Below are 18814 nucleotides of genomic sequence, written 5' to 3'. Positions count from 1 at the left end.
AAAAATTGTGTGTCTCATTTAGTTATCGCAACTTTGATATCTTGCCATCGTCGAAGTATTTTCCTCACAGGTTCGCACAAGGTCAGGGGAACACGACCGTGACATTCCGCTGCGCCGTGTGTCTTTCCCCAACAAAAACAAGTCATGGGAAGGTTGAACTCAGCGGCGAGGGACTGAAGCCAAGAGTCGTCTCTCTTGTTCTCCCCATCAAGAAAGCACACTACTGCTGGGTTCCCTTTGAAGGCTGAGTCAGTGAATGCATCAACCTGTTTATCAACCATCATCAATCTTGAGAAGCTTAAAAAACATTATCACCTTATTAGAAAGAGAGAGAGAAAAAATACAAAGAAGAAGAAGATAGATCAGTTACCACAAAGTAGTTCACAGGCTTCTTCATGATCATATTTATGGCCACACCTCTTCTTCTTTCTTTTGATATCTGCCTCTTTACAACTTTCGCACACAGTTATATATACCAGAACATAAATGTAGAAATAAGACCTTGATTGTTTTAGAGTCAAGTTCTGCGTTTGCGTTTACACGAGAAACATGTTTTTAATATCATTTTCTGTTTCTTTATTAAAAGAATTTTGTGAATGCCAAGTAAACATAAACAAACAATATAAGAGAGACCTAAAATCATAGTTTCGGAAGAAAATAAACAAAAGAGACGTAAGAGCATCTCCGATGTAAAATTTCATTTTTTCTTCTAAAATAGAGTAAAAATGGATATTGAGTAAAAATGCTACAACCCCACTTTATTTCCACTCCATAATAAAATAATGAACAAACAAAAAATAGATTACTCTATAAATATAGTAAACTCTATTACGGAGTGAGATACGAAGTTGGGTTGGAGCATTTCTTACTTCACATCCACTTTTATTCTATTTTAGGGCATCTCCATCCCCACTCGATAATTTACTGCAAAATGGAGTGTAAATACAGTAACGAAGAAACAAAAGAATGATTATTCCATAAATAGAGTGATTTTTTATTGTTTGTTCATACTCCATATTTGGAGTAAACTATGGAGTGGAGATGTCTCCATGAGCCGTTTTAGTTTTGGAGTTCTAAAAGTACATATACATATATATATATATATATACCAGGTAGTAATCCGCGCCTTGCGCGGAATGTGATTATTAGTTTTGTTATTTTCTAATAAAGAAATATTAAATCTATTTAATTTCGATATCAATTCGGTTTTAGGTTTTTTTTTTTGGTTTTTAATCTCCTAAAATATAGTTATAATTCTAAATCAATATTTATTTTTGTTCAAATTGTATCCGTAAATAGGGGTGGCACGTATCGAATATTCAGGTATTTGGAGGTATTAGTGTTGATTCGATCTGTAGCCACCCGGATATTTGGTGTCTCGGATATCCAAAAAAATTTAGAATTTTCACGGATATCCGATTTGATCCGTAAATAAATTTCAAAAATAAATAAAAAATATAAATATAATATAATATAATAATATTTCATTAAAAAAATAAATTATTATTTAACCTTTTAAATTCTAATTACCTAAATGTAATTTCAATTTGATTTTTTTTTTTTTGAAAAAAGGGTTATCAACAAAATTGTTGCTTCCATAGATGTACTTCTTTTTGGAAAATTCATAATAATTGTATTTTTTTTTTTGTAAACCGTAATTGTTTTACCATTCTTTAAAAAACTGTCTTAATAAAATAGCAGTTGGCAAAAAAAAAGTTTTATCCTTCTAATTTTTTTTCTTCAACTATTACACGCCTAATTTCTGGTCTCCATTTTATCCAGCTACCAAATGTGACTAAAATAGTATTTAGTTTTGATATAAAAATAAATAAAACACTATCATTTGATTAAAACAAAATAATTTAAATGCAAACAAAAGCTGGTCCGTGCGATATACTAGTATATTCTAACTTCCCTACACCACTCATTTGCCAGCGTGTAGCTAAATAAGGCCACGAAAATAATTATGGACTATGTAAACCAAAAATCTACCGCTCAAAAATATTAAAAACTAACAGTTAAAAGATGGGGATAAGATATCATTACCATATCCATGTGGAAGATGAGTTTATCACTTTTCATAAAGCTTTTTTTAATTAAGATCGGCCTATTTAGAAAAAGGAAAGTAAGGAAATAAAAAGAAAGAAAAGAGAAATTAAGATCGGCCTATTCATAAAACTTTTACCCCAGCCTAGCACGTACATAAACAAGGAAGCATCTTAAGACAAAAATACATATACAACTTTTTACCAAAAATGTCGAGAAAACCAAATTCTCTCATAACCATTTCATTTTGTAACTTAATTCTCTCGTAAGCTAACTACGATTGGCTTGATCCATTTTTAAATGTTACATAGGCAATCATTTACAAAGTTTTATATGTATTTTCTCATAAGCTCCGTCCTGGACGCTCAAATTGCTTCGTCATTTTTCTTTATTTATTTGGAATACCAACTTTCCTTCTCTCCTTTTAATGCGAACGCTACAATTCTCACAGTCAATGTTAGCTCGAAAACGAGTCAACGAGTCCATTCCAAGAATTTTGTTGTACCATTTATCTGGTAATTCGCTCAATCTACCCAAGATATCTACGCCCTCCACCATATTGACACATCTTGATAAATGATATCCGACTTAAAAATCATCGTCTGTTGTATGATCCAATCTGATGCCTTCTTAAATCTATTCTTAGACATCCAATGCTAGACAATATCCTGACACACAAAGGAAAGGAATGCGACATCAATAGTGTGGGCGTCACCACCCCGCCACTAACTGCTTCCCGCAGACCTAACCTTTCTTTCATATAATAATGCAGTGTTCAATAGCTGAATTTTCCTAAATTAGCTTTGTGGTCCCATTTTTTCCATACTTATACTCTGATCTTTGTATATGATTGGTTTACCGTCATTTAACCTGATTTTGAATCGTTCCAAATTCTCATTGAACACATCTACACTTAGTCTAAATCCAACTTATTCATCTCAATTTTCATGACTACAAGTGTTTTACTTTGAATAAATTCGTCGAAGAATAAAACCTTCTATTACAATTATAAATACTGGAAGCGGGTATACATACATCAGTTTCCACATACCAGGAAAACGAGCATATAAACCCATTAGCCATGGATGATTGGACACGTTACACATATATCTGCAAAAAAACTATGGAAAAATTAACTCAAGTTAGTCCGTTACAACTCCTTTCTTGTGTGCCATATGACAATATGTTTACGTACACGTATACCACGTACTGATTTGTCAAAAGCACGTACGGGTAATTCCACAAATAACAAATACGAGTTTTCTTGATTATTTTATCTGTAAATACGTTTGAAGTCCATCGAATGTGAAATTTTAAGGTAATGGTTGATGCTACTGTTGATAAAATCAAAGAGGGTAGATAAAACAGAGGTCTCCCCTTTCAATAACTAATGACCACGTTATACTTACGCTGAAAAATATATTGCCTTGAAGAACTTGTTGTGACTAGTTAGAAGAAGGAAAAAACTGAGATGACAACAACAGACGTGAACGTGCAAGTCGTTTCCATCCTAGCCTAAGGTGAAACCTAAGGCTCCTAATCGAATTTAAGAGCGGGGGCCAAACATTTCTGTCATCACCGGCCAACTTAGAGGCATGAGAATAATGTGTTGATGAATTTGATCCAAGCGTTCATTGGCCAAGAACAAATCATAAGGTCTTGATAAAGCCACCAATAAATATCCAATCAAGTGAACCTGATAAGATTACCTAATATCCAATGAAGTCCACTCCCAAGCCGTATGTAAGGTGTAAACTGAAAGGCAAATGCCTTAGATCCCTTTTTGTGAATAAAACCTAAAATTAACAGTGAATTAGGTCAATATCCATAGAAAACATGTTAATTAGGAAACTACACTGGACTGTAGCAAAACTGCAAAAGGATGAGAAGAACTACCGTTAGAATCTAGAGTAACTTATCACACGTGAAAAATGTAGGTCATGTGCTGGCATAAAGGTGGCAATGCTAATCTGGAAAGATTTCGTTTCCTCTACTTGCACTAAAAACGTTGTGTATTGCCAACTTGTATTTTGTTTGTATTCGTTTAAAATTTTATTAGAATTTGGCAACACATACACAATCGCAGGATCACAAGTGCTTAGATGAAAGCATGTGGAGAGGTGTTTCTCTCTCTAAAAATAGAGAAAGGGTGAAAAAGTGGCTAAAAAGATTCTTCTCAAATGAAGAGTGAGTCCTTATTTATAGAACGAAGAGATTTAAGATTTCCTAGTCACCTCCTTTTAAATGGACTGAGCCCATTATCTTATAGGCCTTGTTGGGGGCAAAGTGTAGCATCCCCGTCCCGCAGTCTGAACTGGATCAGTCCAAGGTCGGACTGATCAGACATGATAGACATGTTGGACATTACATCTGGATAGTACTGGTCAGGTTAAGACGATACTGTCGGTCCGAACATAGCAGTTGAGCTTGTCGGACTAATCTGGACGGATTCAGACAAGGCAGTTGGACTTATCATTCGAGATCCGTTAGTCAATGTGGGGACTGACTGGTATACGTTTTGACGGGAACATATACTGAGCTGAACATGAACTGATTAGCTAAGTTTACGGACAGTTGAGTTCTGGTACTGCTAAGGCGGTTATATAGAGTAGTTGGAACTGCCAGGAGTTACTGGGGAAACCGTCAAGGACGGTTACGGACTGATAAGAAACCGCCCGAGAGAAGTTACTGATGGGATTAAGTGCGGGAGCAGTTGAGTAAAACGGTTATGGGCGGTTAAGGCCGAGAAGTAACCGCCCAAACTCCTTTTAATTGAAATCCCGCGGATCAGAAGGTCGGGGGCTTCGGGACACGGTTCTGGAGAGCAAACAGAGAGAAAAGAACCGAGGGAGAGGGTGATTCTGAACGAAAAGAGAGATGGCCGGAAGGCTGATCGAAGTTTCAATTTAGCAGCCATGGGTCTGTCTATTTCACTGCGACTCCGTCTCAACAGATCACGATCGGATCGCGACTGGGATACAGAGAAACGAACAGAGAGAGAACGCGGATCGAGAGAGAGACTGAGTTCGCGGAGAAGGACCGATCGGGTTCTAACCCAACCGTCGGAGAGCAATGGTGCTTGTACGGCTTAGTCTGAGTCGTAAAAGGTGAGCCGCGTACTGAGCAATGGATTACGATGGTTCGAGGTGTATATACTGGTGGATATGACGGTTACTATCCGCGGGACCATGCGTAAGCCTTGAGAAAGGGACTATTGTCTTAGTCTGTGCGACTTGAGCCGTGTACTGGTCGTGCGTGTGGTGTGTTCTTGATGGATCGATTGGTATCAAGTCATCTGTTGGTTGGATCAAGAAGAGTTTAGATCTGTACGTGTGCTGGGATGCTGGAGGATGGCTGTGGAGCCGAGTATGTACTGACTGATTGAGAGGCGATCAGAGACTGGTCCGGGAGCGCTAGCAAGGCTGGTGAACTGTCTGTTCTGGATGGCTGGTTGGAGACCAAGCCGTCTCTCCTGTTTACTTGGTCATGTGGGGATGGTTGGCTGAGTGACTAAGGAACAAGGGGATTCGGTTAAGTATCTGATCGAACTGGCTGGATAAGACGGATGAGAGGCATGAAGACAACAAGGAAGGATGTATGGATGGATTATCAGATAACAAAGCACCAGGGCAGTAAGGTACATGTTTACAATGCTGCGATTACTAGTAGATTGCTTGGTTGTTGGATTAGACTACCCTGTGTACTGAACTGAACCTCATAGAGGAAAAGTGGAATAAAATCCTAAATTAGAGAAAAATCGGGTATCGATCATGTTTGGTCGAGGGAAGCGAACTGGGGTCGTACTGGTGGTAAGGAAAACCGGGTCGGGGCCCTACAAGTGGTATCAGAGCGATGACGGTTCTAGGACAGAGTTTGAAGGATGATACAAGATTTTTCTAGACCGAACGGACGCGGAAAATGCTAAGCGCGAGCATTGGATAACCGACGAGAGACTTGATCTTGGGAGTGATCAAGTCGGACTTACACTTTGAATGGGCAAATGTAAGTTAGAAGTCTAACTGTAAAGAAACCGGAGATAAGATCATTGATGAATGATTGGATTGGTTGAATGAAGTCTGAGTTAAGATCATTTGGAGAATGATCGGATTGCTTAAGGTGTTCTGGATTACTCGAGAGAGTTATCCAATAAATTTTTCTAAGTGTTGGAAACAACCGAGAGGTTTATTTTAAGTCAATGGATCCGGATTCTGAAGTGAAGAAACGGGAAAGATTGACGAAGTGTATTCTGAAGCTTAAGGGTAATAAGCTGATTGGAGTTAGGATTGAATCAAGTGGCTCGAGAAAGCCAAGGATGCTTCGGAAAAGTCTAAGTAAGACAAGGAACTGTCAAGGACAATGATGTCGGATATGGAGCCAAGGAGCTGATGAGTTTAACTCTGTATGGACAAGACGTCCATGGAAGAGCCTAAGGACTAATGGCTAAGGCACTGATGCTGGAATATGAAGTACAGAGACTTACATTCGAATGGAACGTCTGTTGAGAATGCTTAGACGGATTCTAAGATTTTCAAGGTAATGGACAAGCTGGTCCGGGAAATTGAAACTGGAAGTTCCATGGAAAGATTCGGAAAAATCTGCGTAAGACTTACACATAGCAAGTGGCAAGTGTAAGCAAGTCTGGATATAAAGAAAATGACAATGGAATTGTCAAGACTGACTAAGCTTGATTGTCTTAGTAGGTTTGTGCGGTCCAAGAGTTGAAATCATCGGAACAAGAGATTGGAAGTCAAGTGTACTTGCAAAAGACTTGTTAAGTGATCGAGAAACTACTCGGAGGTACAAGATGCTATTGATGATGAGTTGTGGTTAGAGTTTCAAAAGTAGTAAATGATCGGTTCCTACCAGAAGCGTCAAGATCAGACAATGTACTTAGGGGCTGTGATGCTTGCTAAGGCTTGCTGGATTTTGATGTTGGCTCGAAAATTTGGGACGATCATTTGTTAGAACATTTGGGGTACGTAGGCATCCCTTCACCGGGTCCAACCATAATCATTAAACCCTTTTTTACTCTCTTTAAAATGGCTCCACCTAGTTCTAATCTAACAAGAAGACTTCTCCTAATCCCACAGTCGAAATCTGTCTACCCCTCGCATAGCACTGATTTCGGTACAAACACTCTTCTTTTTCTTTCCCTGTGAAGATGATCTCTGAATTTTCGTAGAACAGTTACTATATGGCTTGTCTCATCTACTGCTTGGTTTCCTTGAGCAATACAAGTTGACTTGTCTCTACTGTTAATGTTTTCTTCTGCCGTCATCTTGTTTAGGAGCAAGCATCACTAGGCGGTTAATATCTACATATAATGCAGGTGTAGATGCTAGTATGAACACTCACTTAAGCAGTGAAACTCACTTTGAAAGGGAAGAATCCAGTCGCCTTAGACCACTTAAGTGTCAGGGGAAACAACATTCGCTACTATATTCTTCCAGACAGCTTGAATCTCGAGACTTTGCTGGTCGAAGACACACCACGAATCAAACCGAAAAAACCAACTGCAGGTAACATATAAGCATCTTTATTTCTCTACTTCTGCACTCATTCTTAACCGTGCCTTTTGGTTTTATTGCTTTCCTCTTCTCATCATCTTTTTTTTTTTCTTTGTCATTGGTATCAGGTAAAGTTCCACCAGGTGGTCGTGGACGTGGCGGGCGTGGTAGAGGTCGTGGACGTGGCGGCCGTGGTGGTCGTTAAGCATTTTGCAGTGATCCCATGTTTGTTCTGTCTTGTTATCTTTTAAATTTTCATGATTTTGAGCTTTGATACGTTATTGCCAAACTAATCAAACACGGAAACAATCACTTTCGTTTATTACTGAGTTCATTACTTTATTACACAATCTGATAAGACTCAAAAGGTTCGAGATTATTGGTTTTGACCTTTTTCCAAGAATCTGGACAAAGTCAAAAGATTAAACTAAGACACAGCCGTTCATCACAGTCACAGCTTTTCCAGTGAGCAAGACCCTCTGCTTCTCTTTATCGTAATGAACCTTCAGTTCTCCACTCCTACGCGAAGCCTACACAAACATTTTTGCTGAATCATTAAACTGTGTGGTGCGTGCTTAAATTGCTAGCAAGTTACAGAGAGAGGAGTCAGTCACCGTGTAGGCGATGAAATCACATTTGTTCATCTTGAGACTCCAGTAATGTGCTAATGAACAATGTGCACTTCCACATGCAGAGTCCTGAATGACCAGAGAGCAGAGTAAAAGAGGTAAAGCTAACATTTGGAGAGTTGCTCAAAGCTTCTGCCCATGAAAAATGCAGGATTAGTTTCTTAACCTCACTGAGCCCTAGCTTGGGAGCAAAGAGTCGACTGCAGAAATCATAAGTAGATCCCTCAGGAGCAGCTGCTGTAACAATCATCACTTTGCCGGGGCATTTCATGATTTCATCAGTTCTTGGCTGCAACTCAGCCACTGACTCCCAAGATGAAAGCACAACCTGTAATCAGATGGGAAAGAAACACTTAGAACATAGGTAAACCAGCCAAACTTACAAAGTTATATGTTTTCATAACCATGATTTGATCTGTTGAAGTTGATTTAGTAGCTCCCTTCAACGGTTGAAATACGAGTTTATCCTTTGTAGTTCCTCTGACATCAACAATGGTAGCTCCGTTCAAGGCTTTAGAGAACATGGAGAAATCATTGGAGCTGTACTCACAAGTTGTTATCACAGGGAAGTTAACTTCGATCAAGAAAGATCCTTTGGCTTCACAATCATCGACCCTTTTAGCAGTTAGAATCCCAGAGTTAGTAGAAAACTCGACAGTCTCAGACGAACCAACCAAACCGTTTTAACCGGAGCGTCTAGCTCTGGTGGTAAAGGGTTCACAGCTGTGAGTACCGCCACCTAGGTTCGATTCCCGGCCACTGCGAAATTTAACATTCGGGCCGCAGCGACACAGATTAGTCCCTTGGGCCTGAGAAGCCTTTGGGGAAACTGTGTATAATTCAAAAAAAAAGAGAGTATGAGCTGATGCTAATGTTCCATGACCACATATATCCATCTGTCAAGAAGAGTTAAACTTTTTTCAACAAATTGCATCCAGCATCTGTCGATTTTATAGTAAACACTAGATAAACTATTAAATACGATAAATTGTACTAGTCTCTAGTTAAGATAGTATAAAATAGAATACAGATCAATAAGATAATAAATTTTTGAAAAAAAATATTTAAGTATATATGGCCACAATGTAAACATAAATTAATAATTAATGTATATAACTTTTATATAAATCTAAAATATATTGTATAGTTTATTTTTTTTTTTAATTTTTCTAAACACTTCAAAATACTTTGATGTCATTTTATCATTTTATAAAAATGCATCTATGATTAGTTGATTATGTAAATACTTTTTATATATCAAAATAATCGAATAAAAACAACATAAAATTTATTTCTATAAAATTTTATCAATACATATACAGTAAAATCAAGTATTGTTATATTTTCACACTAAAGTAAAATATACAATTCTTAAATAATTTTTTTTTGTGAATTAACAATTCTATAAAGTAATAAAATATCATAGTCTTAACATTATTAATTTATAAAAAATTTACTGTAAATTATTATAAGGGATGTGAAAAAATAACGTAGAAAACCATAAACAATAAAGTAACCCATACATATATTTAACTTGATTCACAAACTGGCTACAAATTAGCTATGTCCAAGGAGAAAAAAAGAGATTTAATTATTTGGAGGAAAGATGTATTTTTTTTGGGTTACATTAGGTTAAAAGAACACAAATATATATATATACTTTCTCCGTTTTGGCTAAAAATACGAAGATTAAGAAAATTATTATGTTTTTAAAAAGTATTTTATAATAAATAGGTTAGATATAATTTAACCAATAAAAAATAAGTCTATTTAATTTGATTGGTCATACTGTATTCAATAAATGTAAAAATTACCTAGAAATACAAAAACTAATTACATTTTGAAACAAAAACATTTTCCTAAAACTACTTTCAATATGAAACAGAGGGAGTATATAAGAAGAAGAATAATAGCTGAAAATTCTAAAATAATGGACTGCGGGTTATGCCTAATAAGAGTTACTAAACTGAAAACCATAATCCATATAGGAATCATGTGTGAATACATTCAAATGTTCGAAAGACATACCTCGGCTTTGGAGGTGAACCACCGGAGATGAAAGCGTCGTGGATGTAGACAATCAGAGCCGGTGATGGGAATAAGAAAACATGTCAAGGGAAGTTCAAACTCAGCAGCAAGAGACTGAAGCCAAGAGTCGTCTTTCTCATGGTCTTCTTCAAGAAAGCAAACTGCTGCTTGGTTCCCCTTGAAAGCTGACTCAGTGAATGCATCAACCTGTTTAGCAAACATTCTTTGGAAATGGAAAAGAAGAAAGCTTTGGAAAGAGACTCAAACCAAAAGAAGAAGAGAATACAATTACCACAAAGTATTTCACAGGCCTCTTCATGATCTTCCTCTGCTTGCTATGAATTCTGAATCTCTCTCAACGTTTACTTATATTCAGCAACTCACACAACTTTTTGAAATAACGTGAATCACGTAGCCTATATTTTAAAGAAAAGAGGAGCATCCAAATCTGCTTAGTTCTGTTATAAAAAACATGCAAGATTCGGCCTATATAGCCTTCAAAACATTTTAAATCTGGTTGATACCTGGTTTTAGGAGTAAAGTAACGTTTTCTTCCCCTCATCAACCCATTATTTATGTTCCAAAAATGCATCGCCACAGATCTCCACCTAAAAAGAAACAAAAGTTAGCCAGTCGTTACACATCGAGGCTATAGATGCATAAAAAGAAAAAGAAACAACCCTCTTTCGGATGATTCTCTTCTTTACTCTTAAGTGAAAACTGAAAACTAAGTGAGGCTATAGATGCATAGTTTACCAGTCGTTACACATCCGTCATCATTGATTCTTATTGATCTCTCATATCAAAATCAATATGATCTTGAACACATATACAGGCATGTATAATGATACATTGTTAAAAATGTCATATGATAGCACTAAAATTTGTATTTGTTCCAAAAATAGCATATAAAAAGAGAAATGACAAATTAACATTCAGATATAAATACACATATATCCTAAAGGTTACATGTTTAGGAACTAGAGTTTAGATTTAAAGGATATGGTTTTATGAGTTATTGTTTAAGGTTTATGATCTAGGGTATAGAATTAAGAGTATTATTATTTATTTATTTTAAATAGATATTGGAATTATTTATTTATACAAAATGTATTATATGTTAATGCTAAAATAGTATTTTTGCTCTTTAATAAATAATATTTTAAAGTGCTATTTTGTGATACAAAAAACTTGCTATACATTTTAATAAGGGTTAAGGGTTAATATTTTAACTTCCGATGTGAATTCAGTGAATTACATAAATGTCAATTTAAAAAAGATGGACATAGGTAAAAATTAGTTACATTCCAGATACATATCTAAGAATCAAATTTTTGAAGAAAATCACCGGAAAACTCTATTCAAAGGTTATCGTTAAAATCTAATATATCAAATTATTATAAAATATAAGTGTAGACTCGAAATATAAATGTATGTCTAGTATATATTCACCAGTCCGGTCTAAAAATCACCTAATTGTAGAACAACAAAGCAAATTACTTATTTTATTAACCTACGCTTTTGAGGTTTGATTACTTAAGAATACACCTATAAAAATATATATAAAATATTTTATCATTCTATTATATGTAAACTATGTATAAACTAAGAACTGTTTGATTTATTAAACGATAAACCAAAAAACTTATAATAAATAGCTCAAATCACTCATTCTTACAATTATAATAGCTAGATAGAGTATTGGGAGAAACAAATATTAGATGAATGATCAAATCTCTCATTCGAACAAACTAAAAAAAGGTGATTACAATCTTGTCATGATATTACATTAAAAGCTTTTTAGGAATAAAAATCAAGACTAAATTATTTAATCTGAATGAAATAATATATATATATATATATATATATATATATATATATATATATAGTGCTTCCAATATTAAAAATCACTTTGATTTGAAGAAATTGTATTTCTGGGATTGTGAGGATCAAATAACATATTGGAAACCGCCTATTTAAAAAATTAATTTCTATACGTAAAACTATATACATTAGAGTAATCACATAAATCAATACATTTTGTTTATTTATAGTCATGTTTTTGGTAAATAAATCAAAACATTTATTTTATTTACTTGATATGGTATATAATTAAACTTTAGTGATATTGACATAGATATATAGTATATTTTAATATAAATATTTATTATTGACACTTCCTACTCATATGTTTTTTAATTAACATTTGTATATTTACTGTATAAAATTTTAAACCGGTAATCACAAAACTTTTAATGTGAGATTTTTCAATATAAAATTTCAAAATTAAAATATTAAGATCTCAATAATTTTTAAATGCAATTTTGAAATTAATATATATATATATATATATATATATATATTATAATTTAATTTAAATGATATATATGAATATCTATTAATGACACTTTATATTCACACGATTCACGATCATCTGTATCTTGATTGAACAAAAAAGAGTTAAACCATTGATCATAAACAATTTCAATGTGGGACTTTTACCGTTTTTATTAATTTATAGTCGTTTTAAAAAAATTCAAGATATAACATATAAAAAAATCCAAAATTTTTATTATATGCTTTATGTGATTTTTAATTTCTTTTAATAATATAAAATTAAACAAGAGAGAGAATACAAAAATTGTTATCAAATATGTATTATTCATAATCATTAATTGCCATATATATTAGGATATTCCGTAGCTTTTATTTAATGAAAGTATTGAAAATATTCTTTGTACACTGCTAACCAATTTGATAGTTAGTTTAACAAAAATTATAATCTATATTTATATAGACCAAATTAATTTTTTTAAGGATTCTAAGAATCATCCTAGTGATGACACGTGTTTATGAAAACATGTTGTAATATTCCAGAATTAATATATGAAAAACTCTCTAGGATAACCCTTTTTAAGTTTTTGTCACAAAAATAATCCTCAAAGAGGAATATGATTAAAATAAAAAATTTTAAAGAGTAAATATACATTTATATATTAGAGTTAACTAATCTAGATTTTAGGGTTTAGAGTCAAGGAGTGTGGTTTTGAAGATATGGTTCCAAATTTTAAAAAGTAAAAAATAAATATTAAAAATTTTAAAATAAAAAAGACTATTTTGATCAATTTCTTTATTGAAAATTATTTTGGCGACAAAAACTAAAAAAATAACTATCTGAAGAATTATTTTAACAAGTTGTTCCCTTCTCCCACTTTTTATTTCGACAAGAAATAGAAATTAATCACCAAAAACATTAAATGGGCCGAAGCCCGCATCAAGTTAGGCCTCCGCTAATAATAATCGACGTCGGTCTTAATTAAATAAGTTGACAAAAATACCCTTATATTTTGCGAGAAAATAACGAAACTAGCCTCTGTCTCTGTTTCTTAGCCGCCGAAGTTACCTCCAATCTTATACTTGGGTTCGGTCTTCTTCTCAATAATAACTCGTCACAACTCTCAAAAAAATAAAATAAAAAAGGACTCAATCCGAATTGCGCCTTTTCCGTTGTCCTTTTTGCTCTGTCAAAATCTGGGAAGGTCCGTTTCATCTTCTTCTTTGCCTTTTTCTCGGATTCTTGTTCAAAATCTCGTAGTTTCAGCCTCTATTATAAATCCAGAAAGATGGGGATATATTGCTTTTGATCAGCACTCGCATCCTTTTAATTTTATTGTTTCGTTGCCAACCCTAAAAACATAAACTTTATAATTGCAGATTTGATCTCATAAATTCACTGATGGGTTCCAAAATCGTCTTTCGATCTCTCACCGAGTTATTCCCCCAGGTAAAAAAAAAGCTCTCATCTTTTTTTTTTTTTTTTTAAATCTCATTTTGATGATTCTGTATATACTATGCTACGATTGATCAAGTAAATCTCACGTCCTCCTAGATGTTTAATTAACTTGTAGATTGTGGATCATCTTTTGGTTTCTGTTTTTTAAAACCAACTTTTAATATGATTGATGCAGATTGATGCGAGGATTTTAAAAGCTGTTGCTATTGAGCACCCTAAAGATGCTGATCTTGCTGCTGCTGTTGTTATCTCTGAGATTGTTCCCAAGTTTTTCCCTGATGATAGTTCCACACTACCTGAGAACAACAAGACACCAGTAGTGAAGGTCCCAGACAACAAAGGTACTAAAACCCTTTTGGTACATTTGAAAGTTTGATTGAGTTACTTTTGTATTTTTTTCTATATGCTGATGAAAATGGCGGTTGTAAATGCAGTAGGACGTGATATGCCAAATGGTGCGTTGACTGGTTCAGAGACTGGTGCTTCCTCTTCTTCAGGAACTGTATCTTCGTCAGAAACAAGGACCCAGTTGTTGAAAGTGATGCCCAATGGTGATGTTGATATTCAGAGCAAAGCGCTGATCGGGATTGAGTCTGGAGTGATTTCCTCAGCTCCCCCTAGCTTCTCTTTGTCGGGAACGAAGTTGACTAGTGATTGTTGGGAAGGTATTGATTTTCACTTGACAGGTAATCAAGCAGAGTCAAGCACAAGCGCAGTTCCAAAACATGTTGGGGATAAGCTGATTTGTCCTTTAGCAGACACTTCCAAATCTACTCTGAAACATCCCAAGTGTTCAGATGATTTGGGAGAGGCTGCAAGTGGTTCATTGAGTGATGCAGAGTTGAGTGGCTCAGTTCTTGTGGAAGAGACTTCCTTGGAAGTTGAAAATGGTGATTCAGAGCTGGCTGGTGCTTTTCGCTCTAGTGTTAGCAGATCAACTCAGGGATGCAAAATCGATCACCTCGAACAGATCATTGAGGATGCCAAAAGTAACAAGGTGTGTTTCGGTGTGTTTCCTTGAGAAATTATGTAATATCGTTTCTTATTTGTATTTTGTTATTGTGTAGAAAACTTTGTTCATTGTGATGGAATCGATTATGAATCTGATGAGAGAAGTTGAGCTTCAAGAGAAGGATGCAGAGAAGGTGAAGGAAGACGCTACTAGAGGAGGCTTTGATACCCTTAAAAAGGTTGAGGACCTGAAGAAGATCCTGGCACATGCCAAGGAGGGGAACGACATGGTAACTTCATTTAGCTGATAAGCCTTTGCTAATGTGCTTACACTTTTATTGGGTAATTAATCATTTTTAATGTACACAGGATGCTGGAGAAGTTTATGGGGAGAGGTCAGTTTTAGCCACTGAAGTTAACGAGCTTGAGAATCGCTTGCTCAGCTTATCAGAAGAACGAGACAAGTCTCTTTCTGTTCTTGATGAGGTCCGTACAAGTCATACCCTTTATGTTATCCTAATATTCCTTGCTTGATGACTTAGCTGGTTGTTTGTTTTCTACTTGTAGATGCGTGGAGTTCTCGAAATGAGACTAGCGGCAGCCCTGGAGATTAAAAATGCCGCTGAGAAAGAGATCCAAGAGAAAGAAGGTTCTGCACGAAAGGCACTTGCTGAGCAAGAAGCAATCATGGATAAAGTTGTCCAAGAATCAAAGCTCCTACAGAAGGAGGCTGAGGAAAACTCCAAGGTAACATCATAGAATGATTTTGAAGTTGCAACTTCTTATAACATATCTTGTTATGTGTCTGCAGCTGCGAGAGTTCCTTATGGATCGTGGTCGGATTGTTGATTCTTTACAGTAAGTCCTCCTAACTCATCACTAATAAGTTACATTTATCGCCTTGTGAAGCATTAAGATCATTTTTAGCAACTTTTGAACTCTAGAATCTGTTAATCTATTGTGCTGTTAGAGTACATGCTCAGTCTCTTATGGTGAGTCTTATCTGAATATTGATGGTCTTAACATGTCTTTGCTCTCTTGGTTCTTCCTTTCGAGCAGAGGAGAAATCTATGTGATCTGTAAAGACATCCGGCTCTTGAAAGAGAAATTCGACAATGGTGTGCCGTTGAGCCAATCAATCACCTCAAGCCAGACAAGCTGTAAACTTGCTTCTTCTGTATCATCCATGAAGAGCTTGTTGCTGGAGAAGCCTCTTGACCTATCTTATGAAGCACCTGAAGCCTCAGGCAACAACATGAGCGCAGAAGCTTCAGTTAACAAGGGAAAAGAGGACGAACGTAAGGAGCTCCTGGAAGATGGCTGGGACATCTTTGACAAAGAGATAGAACTCTAAATGGGGCTTTGGGATCTACCTACATAGAAGAAGATTCAGTCTCTTTATAGAAATAAACTGGCGTTAAGAATAAAAGAGACGTGAAAGGGGTTTTGGGTTTACGTTTATTATATCCACTTTGCAGAGCAAACTATAACGTGAAAAGGGGAACAAGAACAGCTTAATTTTTCTTGTGCATAATTCTCTTATATTCTGTTAAAATCTATATATATATATATATAATATTGTGAAATTCTTAAATATAAATAAAATATATTTTGTTTAGAAAATAACATAACACAAATTAAAATAACATTTATTAAAAATTAAAAAGACTTCTTTGATTAAGGTTTAAATTTTATAATGCAGAGAGTAGCGTAGGATTAGGGAACGGTTTAGAGTTTAAAGTAATTTAAGCATTTTACTATTTGGTGAATCTTATTTAGGATTTTTTTTTTATTTTGTATATTATTTTGTTATAATTTTTGTGATATCTAAGAGATTTGCTCTATAACATTTTATATTATATTATATGTTTGGATGATTATCTCATATTTTGTTAAGCCCCAAGGGAATTGGACTGTAGGGATAATTTGCTTTTTAACATAAACATAGCTTGAGACTTACGTTGTTAGTTTATACGATCTTCATATCTTATTCTCATTACCCTAAGTTGAGCAGTCTATAATGGCGTCTTTGATGTTAACCGTTTCGACGTCTCCTCTCGTCCATCCTAGCATCCGCCACAATGCTTTCATGCCCCGCAGATGCATCGACCAAATCCGCTTACACACCACTCCACCTATCCGTGGCTGCAGTCTCTCCATCCGCTCCTCTTCTTCTCCGGATACTGGATTTACCCGTATTGATGGAAACAAAGAGGCAAAAAGTATTACAGATGAAATCAAAATCGAAGTTTCAAGAATGGATGCATCAATACATGTGGTTCCTGGATTAGCTGTAATCCTCGTTGGGGACAGACAAGATTCCGCAAGTTATGTAAGGAACAAAAAGAAAGCTTGTGAATCTGCTGGGATCAAATCGGTTGATGTTTGTCTACCTGAAGATTCCTCCGAAGAAGATGTGTTGAAATATATCTGGAATCCTTGTTCAGTTGCCTCTACCATCGGTACAATATTTCCTCTCATTCCTGTTGTTTTTATCTTCATCATAATATTTTCGTCAAACGGAATGCTATATGTATATGCAGCATTTGAATGAACACAACATTTTGAAAGCGATTAATCCAAAGAAAGACGTTGATGGATTTCACCCACAAAATATGGGACTTCTTGCCATGCGGGGACGTGAACCCGATTTTGTTCCGTGTACTCCAAGGGGATGCATCGAGTTATTGCACAGATACAACGTTGAGATGGAAGGAAAAAGAGCTGTTGTTATCGGAAGGAGTAACATTGTTGGTATGCCAGTTGCTCACTTACTGCAGGTAATTAAGATGATGCATAATATTGGTATTGTTATTGTTTTCATTTGGATATTTGATAATTAATTTGTTACATTTTTTTTTGGTAAATTGTGTAGAATGAGGATGCAACTGTTACCACTATCCATTCAAAAACCAAGAACCCTGAAGAAATCGCACGGGAAGCTGATATCCTAATCGCAGCGGCTGGGCAACCAAACATGGTTAGAGGAAGCTGGATAAAACCGGGAGCAGTCGTCATTGATGTTGGGATTAATCACATTGAGGTTAGTGAACAAAGCAGTTATACCGTGGCGGTTTAAATCAATGTAGTGTGTGACATTAATATACTATGAACTGAAGGATCCAAGTGCTCCGCGTGGCCGTCGATTGGTTGGAGACGTTTGCTATGAGGAGGCTTGCAAAGTTGCATCAGCCATCACACCAGTTCCTGGTGGTGTAGGACCAATGACCATAGCGATGCTTCTATCCAACACTTTAACATCGGCTAAGAGAATTCACGAATTCGAGTGACCTTTGAGGAAGATTGATGGCACTTTTTTTAATTAACCAGTTTTGCTCTTTTGGATCCAATATTTTATCTGGTCTTTCATAAAATGCACCCCAACAGAGTTTTAGGTGGGATATAAAATTGTTATTGTTTTACATTTGTTTACTTCTTGTCGATTTGTTTTTGTCATTTGATTCAGAACTAGTTTGAACTGATCCTAAACTCAGATTTTAAATTACACCATTAACGATGACTTATTTTTGTTGGTATCTAAAAGAAGGGCCAAAACCTTTTGGCTTGTTTATAGAGTTGACTTAGTATCCTACGCCAAACGACAGTAACCAGTAAGCAGCAGCTATCTCGACTGCATTTAGCTCTTGCCTATCTCCAAGGACCTTGAGTGAAATCAGATACGAACCAAAAATACGTTTGTTCTTCACTTTATAGAGCAAAACTTGGATCGTTGAGCATTTTATTCATTATTTTTTATTTTATTTTTGTTACTCTTATTGGAAGTAGCAAACAAAGCCTTGCTAGTTTGTAATCAAATTACTAATTATCTTTTTATGTTTCTTGCATACATGAGGATTGTT

General features: G+C 35.3%; 4 protein-coding genes and 1 pseudogene across 5 annotated transcripts in view; 3 read left to right on the top strand and 2 right to left on the bottom strand.

Annotated features, from left to right (window-relative positions):
* The window catches only part of LOC106333348 (uncharacterized isomerase BH0283-like), a 6675-nt gene extending 6249 nt beyond the window's left edge, over window positions 1-426 (bottom strand). The window contains exons 1-2 of the mRNA XM_013771802.1: window positions 371-426; window positions 139-266 (exon numbers count right to left, since the gene is read on the bottom strand). Coding sequence (XP_013627256.1) covers window positions 139-266; window positions 371-403 — 161 coding nt within the window. The 5' untranslated portion in view covers window positions 404-426. The remainder of the gene's footprint in view (window positions 1-138; window positions 267-370) is intronic.
* A 5815-nt stretch (window positions 427-6241) lies between these two features.
* LOC106330082 (probable small nuclear ribonucleoprotein Sm D1) lies at window positions 6242-7758 on the top strand. The gene is made up of 3 exons (XM_013768638.1): window positions 6242-6377; window positions 7428-7565; window positions 7682-7758. The coding sequence occupies exons 1-3, from the start codon at window positions 6242-6244 to the stop codon at window positions 7756-7758; spliced, it is 351 nt and encodes a 116-aa protein (XP_013624092.1).
* A 40-nt stretch (window positions 7759-7798) lies between these two features.
* Window positions 7799-10529, bottom strand: LOC106333303 (uncharacterized isomerase BH0283-like). Its single transcript, XM_013771764.1, has 7 exons — window positions 10503-10529; window positions 10211-10417; window positions 9029-9078; window positions 8587-8866; window positions 8349-8510; window positions 8168-8251; window positions 7799-8083 (listed from the first exon to the last, which is right to left on the bottom strand). Exons 1-7 carry the CDS (start codon window positions 10527-10529, stop codon window positions 7976-7978), a joined length of 918 nt encoding a protein of 305 aa, XP_013627218.1. The 3' UTR covers window positions 7799-7975.
* Window positions 10530-13635: 3106 nt separating this feature from the next.
* LOC106336379 lies at window positions 13636-16498 on the top strand. 2 transcript variants are annotated; one of them, XM_013775197.1, is made up of 9 exons: window positions 13636-13749; window positions 13925-13994; window positions 14179-14344; window positions 14438-15000; window positions 15071-15244; window positions 15324-15440; window positions 15522-15701; window positions 15766-15812; window positions 16014-16498. In XM_013775197.1, the coding sequence occupies exons 2-9, from the start codon at window positions 13947-13949 to the stop codon at window positions 16306-16308; spliced, it is 1590 nt and encodes a 529-aa protein (XP_013630651.1). In that variant the 5' UTR covers window positions 13636-13749; window positions 13925-13946; the 3' UTR covers window positions 16309-16498. The 2 variants fall into 2 exon arrangements, with proteins under 2 accessions (XP_013630651.1, XP_013630652.1); XM_013775198.1 differs by having other exon boundaries at window positions 13637-13749; window positions 14441-15000.
* A 472-nt stretch (window positions 16499-16970) lies between these two features.
* On the top strand, window positions 16971-18422 carry LOC106333562 (annotated as a pseudogene).
* The last annotated feature ends 392 nt before the right edge of the window (window positions 18423-18814 follow it).

This window comes from Brassica oleracea, chromosome C3 (genome assembly GCF_000695525.1).
Source record: "Brassica oleracea var. oleracea cultivar TO1000 chromosome C3, BOL, whole genome shotgun sequence".
Classification (NCBI taxonomy): Eukaryota; Viridiplantae; Streptophyta; class Magnoliopsida; order Brassicales; family Brassicaceae; genus Brassica; species Brassica oleracea.
Note: the sequence above shows the minus strand (reverse complement) of the source record. Positions and strands in the feature narration are given on the sequence as shown.

Coding starts and splice junctions, on each gene's coding strand:
- LOC106330082 (XM_013768638.1), top strand. CDS start 6,242: ATGGATCCGGATTCTGAAGTGAAGAAACGGGAAAGATTGACGAAGTGT. Junction 6,378..7,427: donor GATGCTTCGGAAAAGTCTAA/GTAAGACAAGGA, acceptor TCACTTTGAAAG/GGAAGAATCCAGTCGCCTTA. Junction 7,566..7,681: donor ACCGAAAAAACCAACTGCAG/GTAACATATAAG, acceptor CATTGGTATCAG/GTAAAGTTCCACCAGGTGGT.
- LOC106333303 (XM_013771764.1), bottom strand. CDS start 10,529: ATGAAGAGGCCTGTGAAATACTTTGTG. Junction 8,252..8,348: donor CCAAGCTAGGGCTCAGTGAG/GTTAAGAAACTA, acceptor CTGGTCATTCAG/GACTCTGCATGTGGAAGTGC. Junction 8,084..8,167: donor GTGATTTCATCGCCTACACG/GTGACTGACTCC, acceptor ATGTTTGTGTAG/GCTTCGCGTAGGAGTGGAGA.
- LOC106336379 (XM_013775197.1), top strand. CDS start 13,947: ATGGGTTCCAAAATCGTCTTTCGATCTCTCACCGAGTTATTCCCCCAG. Junction 14,345..14,437: donor GAAGGTCCCAGACAACAAAG/GTACTAAAACCC, acceptor TTGTAAATGCAG/TAGGACGTGATATGCCAAAT. Junction 15,813..16,013: donor CGGATTGTTGATTCTTTACA/GTAAGTCCTCCT, acceptor CCTTTCGAGCAG/AGGAGAAATCTATGTGATCT.